At 39.3% G+C, this 16,926-nt stretch overlaps 1 protein-coding gene across 3 annotated transcripts in view; it reads right to left on the bottom strand.

The window, feature by feature from the left end:
• Positions 1-202: 202 nt before the first annotated feature.
• The window catches only part of LOC143849513 (putative sphingolipid transporter spinster homolog 2), an 80,781-nt gene continuing 64,057 nt past the window's right edge, over positions 203-16,926 (bottom strand). For 2 of the 3 annotated variants that reach the window (XM_077358569.1, XM_077358570.1), the window contains 5 exons: positions 14,398-14,511; positions 12,692-12,811; positions 9,797-9,925; positions 8,580-8,658; positions 203-610 (listed from right to left, as the gene is read on the bottom strand). In XM_077358569.1, the coding sequence (XP_077214684.1) occupies positions 492-610; positions 8,580-8,658; positions 9,797-9,925; positions 12,692-12,811; positions 14,398-14,511 (561 nt within the window). In that variant the 3' untranslated portion in view covers positions 203-491. The remainder of the gene's footprint in view (positions 611-8,579; positions 8,659-9,796; positions 9,926-12,691; positions 12,812-14,397; positions 14,512-16,926) is intronic. The other variant, XM_077358571.1, reaches the window with a different exon arrangement.

Genomic DNA, 16,926 nt, shown 5'->3' with positions numbered 1-16,926 from the left:
GGCCCATTTCAAATGCCATCAATTGGATTGTGCAATCAGTGCATTTCTTGTGTCCAACTGGATGCGTGGTATAGATCACTGTAAACATGGTCATGTGTATGGTGGAGATGGCATTATGGATTGAAGATTATCCTTGATACTATCCTTCACACTGTATAGAAAAGTACCTTGAGTAGAGACTCCCATGATTAAGTTAACCAAATCAGAGAATAATCAGCAATTTGTCATTAGCTTCGGTACAAATTTTGCATCACAGAATAATCTGCAAGTAAAACGAATCTGGTTTGCTTTTTTCTTTTGTGTTTTTGTTTTGTTTTACATGAAGATGGAGAATTGCTTATCACGATTCAAATTGTTGAAGAAAAAAATACTAATTACATTCCATATGAAATTTACAGCGGCAAAAAAGAAGCAGGATGCACATGTGAATCTTTTGATCAAGCCGGTTGTAATTGTTGACCACTGGAATTGGAGAATTTACATCATGAGGACTACTCTGATGCTTCTGTTGTATATTGATCAAGCAATGGTCTCGCATTTGACCTTTCAATTGGGGTAACATTCAGCTCGCTGTCTTCGTTGAAGCGGTCGACACTGTGAAGGAAGATCCCTGTCAAACACAGAACATGAAACCATTAGTTTATGTTGTCAAAAAGGCAACTTTTTTTGTTTGTTTGTTTGAATGGTTGTCAAAAAGGCAAGTCGCATGGGATGAATTTTGAGATTCAAATGCAAATATTGGCCCTTTCACTTTTCATATTCTTAGCCCTTCTTGATTCTTGTTCTTATTTCAACTTCTGGGTTTTTTTTACATATGAAGCCTGGCTTCCACCTTTGATTCTCGACGCAAAATGGGCGTAAAAATTTTTTATGTCCATTTTCCACTTAAAAATGGTTGTAAAATAGGTTTTACGGCTTATGCCCATTTTACATTGAAAGAAATGGAGCCAGAGGGAAAAAAGAGCATAGCTCTGAAGGGAATTTCTAACAATGCAGCATGAGAAGAGAGATGAGTAAAATAATGCAACTTAAAGAAAATGCTCTTTAAACACCTCTTCAGTTTTTTCTGCAAGAAAAAATTACAAGTTTATAACTTGAATGGTGATGAAATTAGTGAATGACTAAGGTCATCAACTCTTAAACTCGATGTTTTGTTAAAGGGCTGTCTGAATGGATCCATTAGGTGAGATATGTATAGGTGACTCTTTGGTAGGCATTCATTTGTTTTCATTATCTCAATTATTTGATCGACGTTCGACGGAGATAAGCTAGCCGGAAAAAGGGATCTGCATTTTTTCTCTCCGTCGATTTTGAGGGCCCAAGCCCTTCTCGCTTTTCCTTGCCTTTGCTTCTGCCTCGGGGGCCCAAGCCCTTCTCGCCTCCCGGCATTTGCTTTTATTTCGAGGGCCAAGCCCTTCTCGTCTTCCTGGATTCAAGCTCTCACACTTTTCGTGGCGATCCTTGGGGCCCAAGTCCTTCAAGTTTCCTTATCGCTCTTTCCTGCTTACGGTGCCTTCGGCAAGGCCCGGTTGCTCTTTCTGGAGTAAAGGCGATGGAATTTCAAAGACCTCAAAGGCCGCAGGTTCGGGGTACCCATAAGTGTGCGATAGAAGTGCAAGGGAAGGAAAAATTGTCCTCTCCTCAAGTTGCTACCTGGAGATTGGGTCTGTAGAAGATGAGGCTATCTCAAATTTAGAAGGAGAACAAATTGTAAACAGTGTCAAGATCTAAATCCGGCAGTCCTGCCCAAGCTGGAGACAAACAAAAGGTCACATGGTCAGTGGCCCGACGTTGGGAAGATTGAAATCATTAATAATGGAGACACTCCGGTGCTTTCTATTTCTGGTAAGGTGGATGCTAGGAAGCAGCTCCTTAAAGCCTGTCTTATAGGGAGATTGAAGATGGAGATATGGAAGCTAAAAGATCTCTGGGACTGGGCAAAATGGTTCTGGGATATTCCTTCTTTACCCCGGCCTTGTGTCCTGAGTAACAAAGAAGTTTTATCCATGTTTGATTCGCCTCAAATTGCCTTGAGGGTCCTAAATTTAGGTGGTCAAGCATTGGGTCAATATCTCCTTTCTCTTGTTGCATGGAATTGGGGATTCCAGCAGGGGCGAAAGCAATATGGGTGACCTTCCGAGGAATCCCCCTTCACGTGTGGGCAACCTTGATGGTCGAAGCGCTGGGCAATATTTTTGGGCCGGTTTTGGAAGTTAAAATGGAAGGTGATCGTGGTCTCGATATGAGCTTTGCATCTGCAAAGGTCCTCACGATCGAATGGAGATTACAGAGAAATTTTGTTTGGCTAAAGATTGATATCAGTTGGTTCACGATTGGAGTGGAGAGCGCAGGGGTGGAACCTGTAAAAAATAATGCTAAATCACTTCATGATTCTCTGGAGGGAGCAGTGTTACAAGAGACTCACCAGTGGGGGAATGATCGGGGGATGGATGTATCAGAGCCGGAGTCCGGAAATTTCTGGTCATCACAAGGCTGGAGTGTGAAGTCAGATGACTCTGGGATTGCTACAAGACCGTCAGATCTGCGGCCCCCCATCAAGAAGGTCTCAATTGTTGGTCATGAAGACGGAGTAGATCAGATGAAGAAGATTGTTCTGCCTCTGCCCGTTGTGGGCCCCCACCTTAATTTGAATTCAAATTTTGAATTTTAAAAAGAGAAGGAGGAATGTCGTATGTCCTATTCGGCTCTCCTTTTGATGGATACACAAGGCTCTGTACATGAATCTGGCTCTTTGGAAAGCCCTTTAGGGTCAAAAAGGAGTCAGGCAATTGCAGTTTCGCTGGATGAAAAGAAAAAGAATCGAGCTAGTATGGAGTGTGCGCTTGGAAGTTTCGATTCTGTGGTACATCACTTTCTGGTACCATCTAAGGAGGAGTATAAGGTGAGTCTATCAGAAAAGCCCGGAAAGGACTGAATAAAAAAGAGGGCTTTGGGTAGGCCTCACATTTGGAAACTAAGGGGTATTGGCCTTAAAGCAAAATTTGGTAATTTATTGGGCTGCTTTAAGGATGGACCGTCCATGTTGACCCCACAATCTCAGTGTGGATGTGGAATCAAATTGAAGGCTCGGCTCTTCACACCTATTAAACATCGGAGCAGTAGTAACTTCCGGTCCTCTTCGCCCAACCGACGTACTTGGTTAAAGAAGTCTCTTACTGTAAACTCGATCAAGAAATCTCACGAAGAAAGGGATGGGGAGTTCAATACAAGAATGGTCTGCTGGCAAAAGAAGGATAGTAGATTGGAGGCAAAAATGGAGGATATGCTGAGTAAGTCTGGGAATCAGATCTCAGCTGGGGGTCAGTTCGGTTTTAAGCCGATGAAGGGGAGTCGGTGGGTGGTCTAAAATTGTTTAAAATGAAGAAGGGTTTCTGGAATGTTAAGGGTCTGAGGGAGGACATGAAAATTCGGGCAGTTAAGGATCTAGTTCATTGTCGTAGACTGGGCCTTATCGCGATTATGTAGTCAAAGACTATGTGGATAACTGATAATCTCATTAATAGATTGTGGGGGAGAAATCATAGACAATGGGTGGCATAAGAGGCCATGGGGACAGCTGGGGGAATAGTAATCATATGGAGGGAGGGGTTCTTCGTCATAGAGGAAGTATCGATCGGTAGATTCTCTGTTTCGATCAGGTTCAATTCGGCGAATTGGGGTGAAAAGTGGGTTCTGACAGTGGTGTATGGCCCAGCGAGGGCAAGGGAAAGGAGGGAGCTGTGGTTGGAATTAATCTCTATTTGTTGCCGGTGGCATGGAGCCTGGATTGTGAGGGGTGAGTTTAATACAATCCGCTTTTAGGCTGAGAAGAATATAGCAGGACGGATCACGGCGAGCATGAGGAATCTTTCTAACTTTATTTTGGATAATGAATTGATTGATTTGCCTTTAGAAGGATTGAATTTCACTTTGTAAAATAACAGGGATTGCCTAATTATGAGTAGGTTGGATCGTATATTGATCTCACACGATTGGGAGGATCACTTTCCGTTGATCGTTCAATGGGCCCTTCCCAAACCTGTTTCTGATCATAATCCAATCTTACTAGAAATATCGGATTTCTTTGGAGGGCATCGACCTTTCAAATTTGATCTTGACATATGTGAATTACAGGAGTTTGAAGACAGACTGAAGCTTTGGTGGAATGAGGTCCAGGTTGAGAGTTGGAAAGGATTTATTCTATGTAAAAAGTTAAAAGGGCTCAGTATGAAGATCAAGGAATGGCAAAAAGTAGTCGATGGGGAAAACTGGATAAGAAAGAAGGAAGTTCTCGCTGCTCTGGAGTCTCTTGAAGGGAAGGAAGCAAATGGGAACCTCTCGAATGAAGAAAAGATTGAGAGGCTTGGCCTGTTAGAAGAACATGCGAAGATTCTTAGGAGGGAAGAGATCCGATGGCGACAGAAATCCAGGGCTGTTTGGTTACAGGAAGGTGATAAAAATTCAAAATTCTTCCATAGGGTAGAGAATATAAGGAGGAGGGTTAATGCTATAAATTGTATTAAGGAATGAGAGGAACTGGTGGGGAATGCGGATGAAATCAAGGATAGAATTATCCAGTATTATTCCACTATGTACACTAAAACTGTGGATTGGCGCCCGAAAATTTAAGGACTACAATTCCGGACCATCGATATAGTACAGAGAAGTTCCTTGGATCAAGATTTCTCGGAAGACGAGGTGGCAAATGCCATCTTCTCGAAGAAGAAAGACAAAGCTCCAGGGCCGGATGGATTTCCCATGGCTCTCTTCCAGACCTATTGGAGCATAGTCAAGGAAGCAGTGATGGATTTTATCTTCGAATTCCAGGAAAGGGGCATTATCAGCCAAGGAAGCACGGGTACTCTCCGGAGGCCCACACACTCGTATCGGGTGCGTAGTGGGTGCGGGTGCGCCCAAGAACTCCTTGGGTGCGTACCGGGTACGCCCCAAACAGTGAACAATTCAAAACTGTTTGGAGCTCACATTTGGGCTAAAAATTACATTTAGGCCCTGTTCATATGAGATTGTGACAACCGATTGAGAGCCCAAAACTGATTATTGGAGTCAAAATTATGTTTAATTTTGAGTCCAATAATCTGTTGCGGGCTCACATTTGGGCTCAAAATTACATTTAGGCCCCCTGTTCATTTGAGATTGAGATACTGACAACTGATTGAGAGCCCAAAACTGATTATTGGAGTCAAAATTATGTTTAATTTTGAGTCCAATAATCTGTTTGGGGCTCACATTCGGTTGGGAGTTCGGATAATTAAATATATAATTAAATATAAAGTATATTATATTCAGCTTACCCACAACGTACCTTTAAAAAAAAAAAATCACGTATGCACGTACCCGCATCGTGTCGTACCCACACCTGTATCCGTGCTTCATAGTTATCAGCAAAGCAGCAAAGGCGACTTCTATAGCTCTTATTCCAAAGAAGGAAGGGATCATTGGAATTAAAGATTTTCGTCCGATTAGCCTAATTTATAGTGTTTCAAAGATCATATCAAAGGTCCTTGCAGCGCACTTAAAGGGCGTAATGGGTGGCATCATATTGCAATTCTAAGGAGCTTTTGTTGATTCAAGATAGATTCTGGATGGGGTGTTGATTGCCAATGAGGTGGTGGACTCTGTAAAAAGAGATGGTATGACTGGTCTGGTTCTCAAAATTGACATTGAGAAGCTTATGATCATATCAACTGGTAGGTGTAAGAAGACATAAAGCAATGTATGGGCTTCGGGCAAAGATGGAGGAAACAGACTAAAGCAGTGGTGTCTTCCAATAGCTTCTCGATTTTAATCAATGGATCGGCGGAAGGATACTTCAAAAACTCTAGGGGTTTGCGCCAAGGTGATCCCCTGGCTCCCTATCTATTTATAATGGTGGTCAAATCCTTGAGCTTAATGCTAACAAAGGCAAAGAGCTTGGGATTGATCCAAGGTCTGAAAGCGGGTGTGAACGGTAAAGCAATCACGCACCTACAATTTATAGATGATACCTCGGTATTCATTGAAAATGAGGAATCCTCAGTTTCTAATGTGAGGCGCATTTTTAGATGGTTTGAACTGGTATCTGGGCTGAAAATTAACTTCCACAAAAGCATGATGACAGGTATTAACGTGGACCAAGAACTAGTCCAGAAGTATGCAATGGGAATAGGTTGTGAAGCGGGTATTTTACCTAGAACTTATCTTGGCCTACCTTTGGGCTACGCAATTCCGTCAGCAGCTCCGTGGGACCCGGTCATTGAAAGAATTGAACGGAAGTTAGCGACTTGGAAGAGAAAATACATCTTGTTGGGAGGGAGGATCACATTGATAAAAGCAGCCTTAGCGAATATGCCAGTATATTTCACGTCGCTATTCAAAATCCCAATAAAGGTGGCTCTGAGAATCGAAAAGCTTCAGAGGGACTTCTTATGGGAAGGGGATGGCAAAACCAAGAAGTTGGAACACCTAATGAATTGGAAGAAGGTATCTAAATTGAAGAAGAATGGAGGCCTTGTAATAGGTAAGATTAAAGCCCGTAATACGTCTTTATTGGGCAAATGGTTGTGGCGGTATGGGAATGAGAAATCTGCGCTTTGGCATGAAGTGATTGGGAGGAAATACAGAATGGAGTGGGGAGAATGGAATGCTAAAACCCTGGGCCCAGGTAAGGGATCAGGGGCCTGAAGGTCCATCTGCTCTGTGAAGGAAGATTTTGAAGCTCTCATTCGCTACAAGGTAGGGAAAGGGCTTGAGGTTAGATTTTGGCGGGACTTATGGAGTGGTGACAAATTGCTCTGTGAGTCCTACCCGAGGCTCTTTAGGGTAGCATTGAATCCTGAGGCGTCGGTAGTGGATTATTTGGTAAGAGACAATGACATGGGCAGGGGTTTGGGGGATTTAAGATTGAGAATCTTAAGGATGAGGAAATCTCGGATTTCCAGTTGCTTCTCACACAGATAAATTCCATGTATTGCTCGAATTTCAAAGATGATGAGAGGATATGGACCCCAGAACTGGACGGGGAATTCTCTGCTAGGTCATTTTTTGCCTCTATTAACAATGGTCGGGCCTCTTCAAGTAGCAGAGTATGGAAGTCCGTGGCTCCACCAAGAGTGATGGCTTTGGCATGGACAGTGGTCCACAAGAGAATTAGTGGCCCACAAGAGAATTAACACTTGTGACTGGCTTAAAAAAAGAAGATTCCATCTAGCTATTAGATGTGTCTTGTGTTTGGAGGCGGAAGAGACCTTAGACCACCTTATGTTGCATTGCCCCTTTTCATTTAAAATATGGACCAAGGTGTTTCGGGTTTTTGGAATGTCATGGGTTTGTCCAAAATCTATTAGGTGAGTATTGCTAAACTGGAGCACTGGTCCATTTGGGGACTTAGGGAGGATGCTATGGAAAACCATCCCATATGTCATTGTTTGGAACATTTGGAAAGAACGCAATGGACGGATCTTTGAGGAAACAAAAAGGTGTGCAAATCGAGTTAGAACAGATGTAGGAGTGGAAATCATCTCCTGGGCAAAAGCAAAAAAGAGAATCCCATATGGTTTGACTAATATTCTGTGTAACTGGTGGGCGATCATATGGGACAAAACTATTCGGACTAAACCAATGCCGAAGTGGAAGCCACCTCCCTTGGGTTGGGTGAAACTGAACATTGATTGGAGTTCCATAGGAAATCCAGGTAATGAGGCAGAAGTAAGAGCCCTTCTTTTTGGCCTTCGATGGGCCTTTGAACATGACATGAGGCACCTAACTGTGGAAGGGGACTCAACGAATGCAATTAGTTGGGCATCAAATATTTAAAGGGGTCCTTGGAGGATTCAAGGGCTCATCGCTGAAATTTTGGATCTAAAGCAAATATTGGAGCTCAGGATTGAACATCGAAGGAGATCGGCTAATGAGGCAGCGGACATCTTAGCAAAGGAAGGAATACTCAGGGAGTGCATGTTGGTTGTTGTTTCTTAAAATTACGTACTGTTACATATTCTGTAATTGTTTACAGTTCCATTTCTATGTACTTGGTGCGGGACATCTTGTCCCTATGCTGATTATTAATGAAATTTGTAATTTTTCAAAAAAAAAAATCAACAGACTTGAAAAATGAAATGGGTTAGTACACTAGGCGGTTAATTAAGAGATTGCAGGATGCTAATTCTGTAATTCCCACGTCTTCGATTTTTGAAAGAAATATTTCCTATAATTCTCCATTCCCAAGGTCGGGTTCTCACAAGGCCTTCTTTCAAAGTTGTTTTGGTCTCCGCATTATGTATCCTGGATTTTTGAAGTACAGATTCTCATGATCATGAGTGAGGATTGTGTGAGATGATGGTGAATATCGGTGCATTAGAAAATATGGATCAATTTTTTTAATATAAAATATGGATCACTTTTAGCAAAGGAAAGTTCCTCTTCCTTGCCAAACTGATGATAAAGATAAATCTTTTCACATTACAAACAATTGAAGCATTAGGAATGGTAACAGGAAACATAGGTTGAGTTATGGGACAATCAAACAAACAAAGGTGCAAATATTATTAAGATTTTACCATAAGTAATTGATTAAAACTTACCCACAAACCACACTAAAGCTGCTATGAACAAAACAGACGTGAGTATAAGAGCAGTCTTCCTCCAGTCATTGGTGTAATCCTGTACTTATCATACTCATCATGAAATCACCAAACAACCAAATCTATTATTATGAAACAAAACCTCTTTTCATGAGGAGGTTCATATCTCAAACGCAGACCGAAGCAATGAAAAATTATCAAAGGGTCATTTGAATTAAAAATAAAAGAAAACAACACATAATAAGCACAGTAAATAGCTTGACAAGAAGGTTTATAAATGACTATTAATAGAGTATGAACCGCTAATTTATGCCCATGAATGCTATGGAACCCCTATTTGGGATACTTCATATTTCACTGATAAACTTCGGTCCATATCCTCTTTTCAATTTTCAAGAATGATTGGCGAATAAAGTGGCATAATGGTTTTCCGGCAGCTACGAACCTAATCGTATTTTCTTGGGTATATGAAGCTGCAGGGTTATCAGATGGGACTCTACCACTAGGCACTGAGGCTTTTGCCTCAAACGCTGAGATTTTCAAAGGAGAATTTGAATTATGATTTGGACAAAGTTAAATGGTTTTGAGTATAATAAGCATCATAAACAGCTGAATCCTTGAAAAAACATAGTTGGTTTATTTCAAATATTTTTCTAGGATGGATTTTTCTACTTCCATTAAGTATTTTTTATAATAAAACATTAGCACTGGATAAAGTAACTTCTCAATTCTATTGATTTTTATCAAATGGATATCTACAGAGCCAGCATTTGTCTCACAGGTCTCTTCAGTCCAGACAAAAACAAGCCAACAATGATAACAGAATTACCAACATTTATGTAGAGGAGCCTTATTTTAGGTGTTAAAGCATAAAAGATTAAATAACGCCTCCTCCAAGAGCTTAAGCTTTTGGAATAACTGGTTGTTTCACATGGTAACAGAACAAAGGTCTTCTGTTCAAACCTCCTTGATAGTACTAAAAATCCACATGCAATGGCCAAACCCAAAAGATGGGCCACATGTGCCACATGTAGGCCAACCCTAAAAAAGAGGGGCCACACGTGAGGGGGAGTGTTAAAGTATAAAACATTAAATAACGCCTTCTCCAAGAGCTTAAGCTTTTGGAGTAATTGGTTGTTTCACTATAGGTTCTCAACACAGTAAATAATTAATGTTAAAAGGTCATACCAGATGGCAACGAATAAGTAGAGGCAAACCTGGAGAACCCCAACAAGAGGTGAGGAAGGCACATCACCAAAGATGTGGATTGAAACAGTAGACATAGCCATGGAGAGTGGTCTCATACTTGGACTGACAGAATGGAGGCATACATAATTTACAGGACCCTGCAAATGAAAATTCTATTAAGGCCAACTGAATATCAAACTCCAACTTCCTACTATATTGAGATGCTAAAGCTTGATAGTTACAGGTAGAGGAATTGTAGCCTGAAGGGCGCCCTTGCAAAATTAAGATGAAAGGGCACCCCCATTGGTTGCTATCACCAAATTGCATTTATAACAGTACCAAAAAATTAAAATTCAAACAGCAATAAATGCATATCGGTGATAGCAACCAATGAGGGCGCCCTTTCATCTTAATTTTGCAAGGGCGCCCCTGAGCATAGCAGTCCTCTTACAAGTAATTGGTTGACTAGCTAACACAGCGGTAACAGTTTTAAGCCAGTCCACGGCGATATTTCAGAAGTAATCTAGCATGCTGCATGGATGAGGTGACAACAATGCCATTTTTGAGCATCAATGAGCATCATGGTTATCAATGAGGGAATTTTTGAAGAAGGAAGTTTTAATTGGAATTTCAACTAAAGACAATTGCAATGATTAGTATGCATGAACTAGTGAACCCCGAGGGAAATGCACATATTATTGGAGCAATTTTTTTTGTTTTTCATATTTCTTAGTTAAGTAGAGAAAGTATGGTCATTTGGTTAGAACAATACGGTACACAAGTCTTTCTGTTTGACATAATTAGGGTTATTACAAAGCAGCAAAAATGCTAATCAAAGGAGCCAAAAATCTTTGGCGAACTACAAAACAACCATATTGGTCAACGACCCATAATTTGGGTCTAATGAAATCTTCTAACCAGTGGCATTAATGCTTCTAAATCTCGCTTGCAGCCACGATTTTAAATTTCCATGGAAACCAACATGAAACGACGGAAATGTTTTCATTTTTATCCCCACCAAAACGCATACCGAAACCAATGATATACGATGTTAGTATATGTTACATAATTATATTTATATGAATTGCATGTGAAATGTGGTGTAAGCATTATGTATAAAGATTTATATGAATTATATGTGAAATATGGTATGCACTGAATTATCAAACATGCGGATATCACATGTTACTGGGTTTTTTTTTTTTTTTTTGAAAAGCGAAAATTTTATATATGTTAATTCAAACAAAAGTTACAGAGGATAGGGACCAGTAGTCCCTTACATATTTACAATATCTGAGACCAGGGGTTCTCCTTGGTCGTAAGAGATGCCAAAAACCAAATCCTTTCCATCCTTCAAGACCTAAAGTCCCTTAAGCAAATTCCCTCTAACCCAATATCCACGAAGAACCTGGGATGTCAAAAACTGTAGAACTTCTTAGTAGGAGGCTACCCCGCTAAGATGAACATTTATGTAAGTCCGACAGGAGCCTAACGATCTCAGTAGCAAAAACCTCCTCATCAAGGCTAATAGCCGAAAGTTCCTCATCCGCTGGTTCCTTATCTCCAGAGGCCCTCTTCCTATTGATCATAGCCTCCAGTCTTTTGATCCCCGACTCTTTATCTTCCTCCCACCGGATAAGTCTCGATGTCTTTTCATCCATCAGCATCTTGATGAAGAAAGGATGCTTGTGCATGGGAGAGTGAGTTTCTTTAACATTACGCGACCCTGTCATACTAAAAAATACTTCCGGCCTTTTGTTAGCCGCCTCTTTCAAAAGCCTCCATTGTTGCTTCAAAATATCCTTAAAGACTTCTCTAGGTGTTGGCGAGAGCTTAGAGGCTAGTTCCTCATTGTAAGCCATAGCTTTAATCCTTTTTAGAGAATCCTCCATCACAGATAAGTCCACTGATCATTTCCTCTTCCGGTCCAAAACCAAGGGTCTCGAGGAGGAAGGACGAGAAGTTTAAGCTTTCCATCTGGTATATAGGAGTGGTTACTTTTCCTTCTCTTATAATTTAGAGGGAAAATGAAGAGGCAAGGAAATTGGCTATTTAGATGAAACAGCGCCTCGAGCTGACTACTGGCCATAGGCCAGGTGTCCAGATTTACATTTAATGTGGCGTGTAGAGATCTCCTTCCGTCAAAGATGGGTATTAATGGCGCCGTAGTAGTCATGCCCTTTATCACGATACGAGGTTACTAGGTATTTGATGTTAATAAACAAATATGGATAGTTGTCTAGCTCTTGTGATGGTTTCTATGTGTGCATTTGTGCTTATTCTAGCATTTCCTATGGTTTTATCTTAAAATTCTATGACATGCATATGTTTCCACACGTTACCATGATCTACAAGATTTCCACCAAAATTTCCAACCGAAACTAGAAGTTTCCTTTTCGTGGTAACCAAAACTGAAACTGAAATTTAAAACCTTTGTCTGCAACCATTCTGATGTTTTCACCACTATTTAAAATTGAGGAGTCAATCGTTTATTCACCCAATTAACTCAGTTTTGGTCATAATGAATCAATTCAAAACTCCTTTGACTGGAAATGTTGAGTGTACATATGCATATGGTGTAAAGTGGCAAAGGTAACAAGTGCATGCCTTTTACATGTATTACCATTGTCATACGGGTTTCACTTACTCGTATATATGTTTCCAGTAATGAAAGATAGCTACATTACATTTGTCTTTGAATGATCAAATCAACCTCTTCATTATGGGTCGGTTACAGGCTTACAGGGCAAAAGAGCCTAGTTGATCAACTCTCAAGGATCGCAATCTCATGTTCCAAAAGGTACTAAGTAAATGTTCATAAACAGTAACAATACCAGAATAAGCAAACAACCACCACAAGAATATGGAATGTAAATATTGAGCTTGAAACTGAAATAAATTTTTTTGGCTAATGAGAAGGGTACCTGCGTGGCAAACACAAGTACTTCACCAATTGAAAAAAGTACTATGTAACCATACAAGTTCTTTGAACAGAAGGCACTAAAACAAAATATTGCTCCCAGAAAAGTTGCTCCAGAAAGAAGCTGCAAAGAAACCAAAACATAATATGAGCAGCTCAATGACCACAAGCAACAAAATATATGATTCACAGTAAGAGCAAGTTGATGGCAATGCAAAGATTCTTTGTGGGAGTCCAACATTCGCTAAAAATAATTTATTTAGACTCCAGACACAGAGGATACAGTGCCTGATCATTTTAAGGTAGTACTGGAGTTCATAAATTGTTACTTATGAGGTCAAAGAAACTCTGAATGTCTCATATTCTAGATTCGATCATGAGTTAAGCCAAATAACATAACTACATGTCTCTATAACAACTATCCAAAATTAAGAAACCGTGCTAATATGCACCCGATGCCATCCACATGTGCTCCTCATGTAATTCGAATGGTTTTAAATTGCCAACAATAGGGATACAAAACGGCTGACATGTTACTGGTTCCATCCCCATCGAAACACAGCGAAACCGAAACGCAGATTGAAACCAAAACAGTGTCTTAGCACTATACTATATCAGATGTGCTACATAATTATATTTATGTTAATTGCACCTGAAATGTGGTATATTTATTATGTATAAATATTTATATAAATTACATGTCAAATGTCGCACATACCGAATTATTAGATATGCGCTAGGTGTTCGATGTTAGACCATTATGGATGATTGTCTTGCTTGAATATGTAATAGTTTCTATACATTGGACTAATTCTAGCATTCACTGAAGTTTCACATTAAAATTCTGTTATTTGCATATGCTTCCGGCATATTTATTATGTATAAATATTTATATAAATTACATGTCAAATGTCGCACATACCGAATTATTTGATATGTGCTAGGTGTTCTTACAAAAAATATGTCTTTTTACAAAAAATAGCACTTAGATTGAGTTTGCACAAATTACTTTTTTGGGCAAACGATACCATGAATTGCTCCAATCACAATCTAGTGGACTTCTTGAGAAAAATTCTCTATCACCCTAATCAAATAGACTGGAAACATATCTTTACACACGAACACACACACACACACACATTTATGTATATGGTAAAACTAATAATGACACTAACGGGTCGCCGTTGCTGCAGCTTAGGAGGAAATATTGCAAGCAAGTTTTATCATGACAACTCTTCATGTATTTACTTGTTTTGATCCTCAATATCTTCCTAAAAGTACCTGGACTTATTTGAAAGCATGGAAAGGATTTTTATTTTTATTTTTTTCAGTTCCCATAACTCAGGTGAGAATTAAAAGTTTTATGTACTAGGATTCACCAAAGTCAAACAAGAAGACAGAAAAAGGAACATTTCACTATTATATTCATTTTACTATTGTATTTGGACTTGATGACAGCAGTCATCCAAGATACCAAGCGATTTAAATCAACAATTAGTTAAAATAGGACTTTTTTGCAAACTTATCAACTGGAAACAAAAGGAATGACTAAACTTGTGTTCTTGTAGTAGGATGAGCTAATACATTTTGAGCATCTAATCAGGAATCAAAAGGAATGACTAAACTTGTGTTCTTGTAGTAGGATGAGCTAATACATTTTGAGCATCTAATCTGGAATCAGAAAAACATCGTCAATATAACTGTAGCTACCTTGAAAGCATTAGAGATTGTAGAGTGCATGCAATCAAGAATGTAACCTCCACCTAGTGTTCCAAACATTCCACACACAATTGTAATCCCTCCAAATAGCAGATCTGCATTATTCTGTCCCACCAAGAAAACAAATTCATTAAGAATATAACAATAATCTCTAAAGAATGAAAAACGGCTTGACATTAATAATAAATTAAATTATGTATAAATAAAATAAAATAAAATATGGGAAGTTCATCCATGTGGATTATAATCTAAACGAACAAATAGGAAAGCTTATATATAGGAAGTGAAAGGGACACATGCAAATTTTGCAAGTTGAAAACAGTAAATCAGCATCCATGTAAATGAAGGGGAAAATGCATTGGTAGAAGAACGAATAACAATTTTCTAGAGCCTATGAATATATAATAGAGAGCTATACAGAACCATAGATTACTGAATCTTGGATATAACACGCAGAAAAACATTAACTGTGAAAAGGTTCAGATAAGAGGGAGAAACGCCTAAATGGAACCATTAAATTTTAAGCATTTAAAAGACTTATAAATTCAACCTGATTCAAATAGATTTGATTATCATATTTCCAATCCATTTAGTTACTGATGTAAACTTGAAGGGCTGCAAAGAAAACACGGTTACTTTAGTAAGACAGATACATTATGTCCAAGTAAGTCATCTCACTTATTTCGGTTGTAGCATTTGATCTAGATGTCTATATATGATTAAATCCATGGTTTTAAATTTCCACCAAAACCAACACGAAGCCACTGAAATATTTCTGTTTACATCCCCACCAAAATGCATACCGAAATCGAAATCAAAACCATAAGGAGGCATTTAGACTGCCAGAATTGGGAATCAGAAATGGTATCCCATTCTGTCTTCACAAAATCAGGTATTTGGATTGCAAACAGTGAGCAGAATGGAGATTCGGGGCGGAAATAGAGAGGGAATTTCAGGCAGATTAGGAAACCCATGGGGCAGATGGTATTTTTGATTCCCGCCTCTCTCTCTCTCTCTCTCTCTCTCTCTCTCTCTCTCTCTCTCTCAATCAATCAAAACAGCAAGTGAAGGTGTTATCTGCTCTTCTCTCCCTCCTTGCGCCTTCATTTTTTATCTGATTTCTCTGTTGTTATCTCTCCTTCTCTCTCTGTAACTTTATCTTGCAAAAACACGGTGGAGGAAAGGAAAGCATGGTGCCCCCCTCCTTTCGTTCTCTTTTTGCAGAGGAAACACAGTGAAAAATCCCTCTTTCGTTTTCTCTGTAACTTCATCTTCCGAAAGCATGATGAAAAATCACAACTTATCTAATCCACCTCTTCCCAACCTTCTCTGCTCTGCTTAGGGTTTTTTCTACTTGTTACTCCTTACAAGCCTCTTGCGCCGTCACAATCTTTTTTTAATTTTTTTGTCTTTTACGTCCTTTTTCTATTTCACACATATTTCTACTTGGAGCACTCGTTATCTCCCACACCTTCCTCTTATTTTGTAATGGGGATGGTGGTGGAGCAAAGGCAAGATAGGGCTTTGGCTTGCTTGCAGAGGGGGTTTTCTCTTTAAGTCTGGTTTCTCTTCAAATCTGGTTTCGTTTCTCTTGAAATCTGAACAGAAACCCATCACTCATGTGAAATTTTTCAGATTTTCCTATCTCTTGAAATACGAACAGAAATATCTCACATATGTTTAGAATAATTCTAGATTTTCACATTTTCTCCCTTGATCTTCTTCTCAGTCTAGACTTATCTAATCCACTCTCTTCCCAACCTTCTCTGCTCTGCCTAGGGTTTTTTCTACTTGTTACTCCTTACAACAAGCCTCTTTCGCCGTCACAGTCCGTTTTTAAAATTTTTGTCTTTTTACTTCCCTTTTTCTATGTCACACATATTTCTACTTGGAGCACTCGTTATCTCCCACGCCTTCCTCTTATTTTGTAATGGGGATGGTGGGAGCAAAGGCAAGATAGGGCTTTGGCTTGCTTGCAGAGGGGGTTTTCTCTTTAAGTCTGGTTTCTCTTCAAATCTGGTTTCATTTCTCTTGAAATCTGAACAGAAACCCATCATTCATGTGAAAATTTTCAGATTTTCCTATCTCTTGAAATATGAACAGAAATATCTCGAATATGTTTAGAAGAATTCTAGATTTTCAGATTTTCTCCCTTGATCTTTCTTCTTCTCAGTTTCGATTGTATTTCGGTATTTTTCCCCACGAGATTTTCAGATTTCCTCCGTTGAATTCCGTTGCTTACCCAAACACTAGAATAGGAATTAAGATTCCGTTTGTAGGGAGAATCGGAGTAGAAATGGAATGGGATGCTATTTCTGGTTCTTGGTTATGGCAATCCAAACACACCGTTAAGTGTTAAGTGTTAATGATATACTATATCATTATGTGTTACATAATTATATATGAAGACTACTGATATTGGCAATTACATGCTTTAATAATTGCAATAACTCATCTTGTCTTTTATTATTTAACAGATGTCAAAGGTTAGTACAATTCACAAAAAATTCTCAGAAGCAA

The sequence above is a fragment of the Tasmannia lanceolata genome, unplaced genomic scaffold (genome assembly GCF_043159265.1).
Source record: "Tasmannia lanceolata isolate RefF3 unplaced genomic scaffold, GAP_Taslan_0.1 ptg000018l, whole genome shotgun sequence".
Classification (NCBI taxonomy): Eukaryota; Viridiplantae; Streptophyta; class Magnoliopsida; order Canellales; family Winteraceae; genus Tasmannia; species Tasmannia lanceolata.
This window is presented reverse-complemented; position numbering and strand designations above follow the sequence as displayed.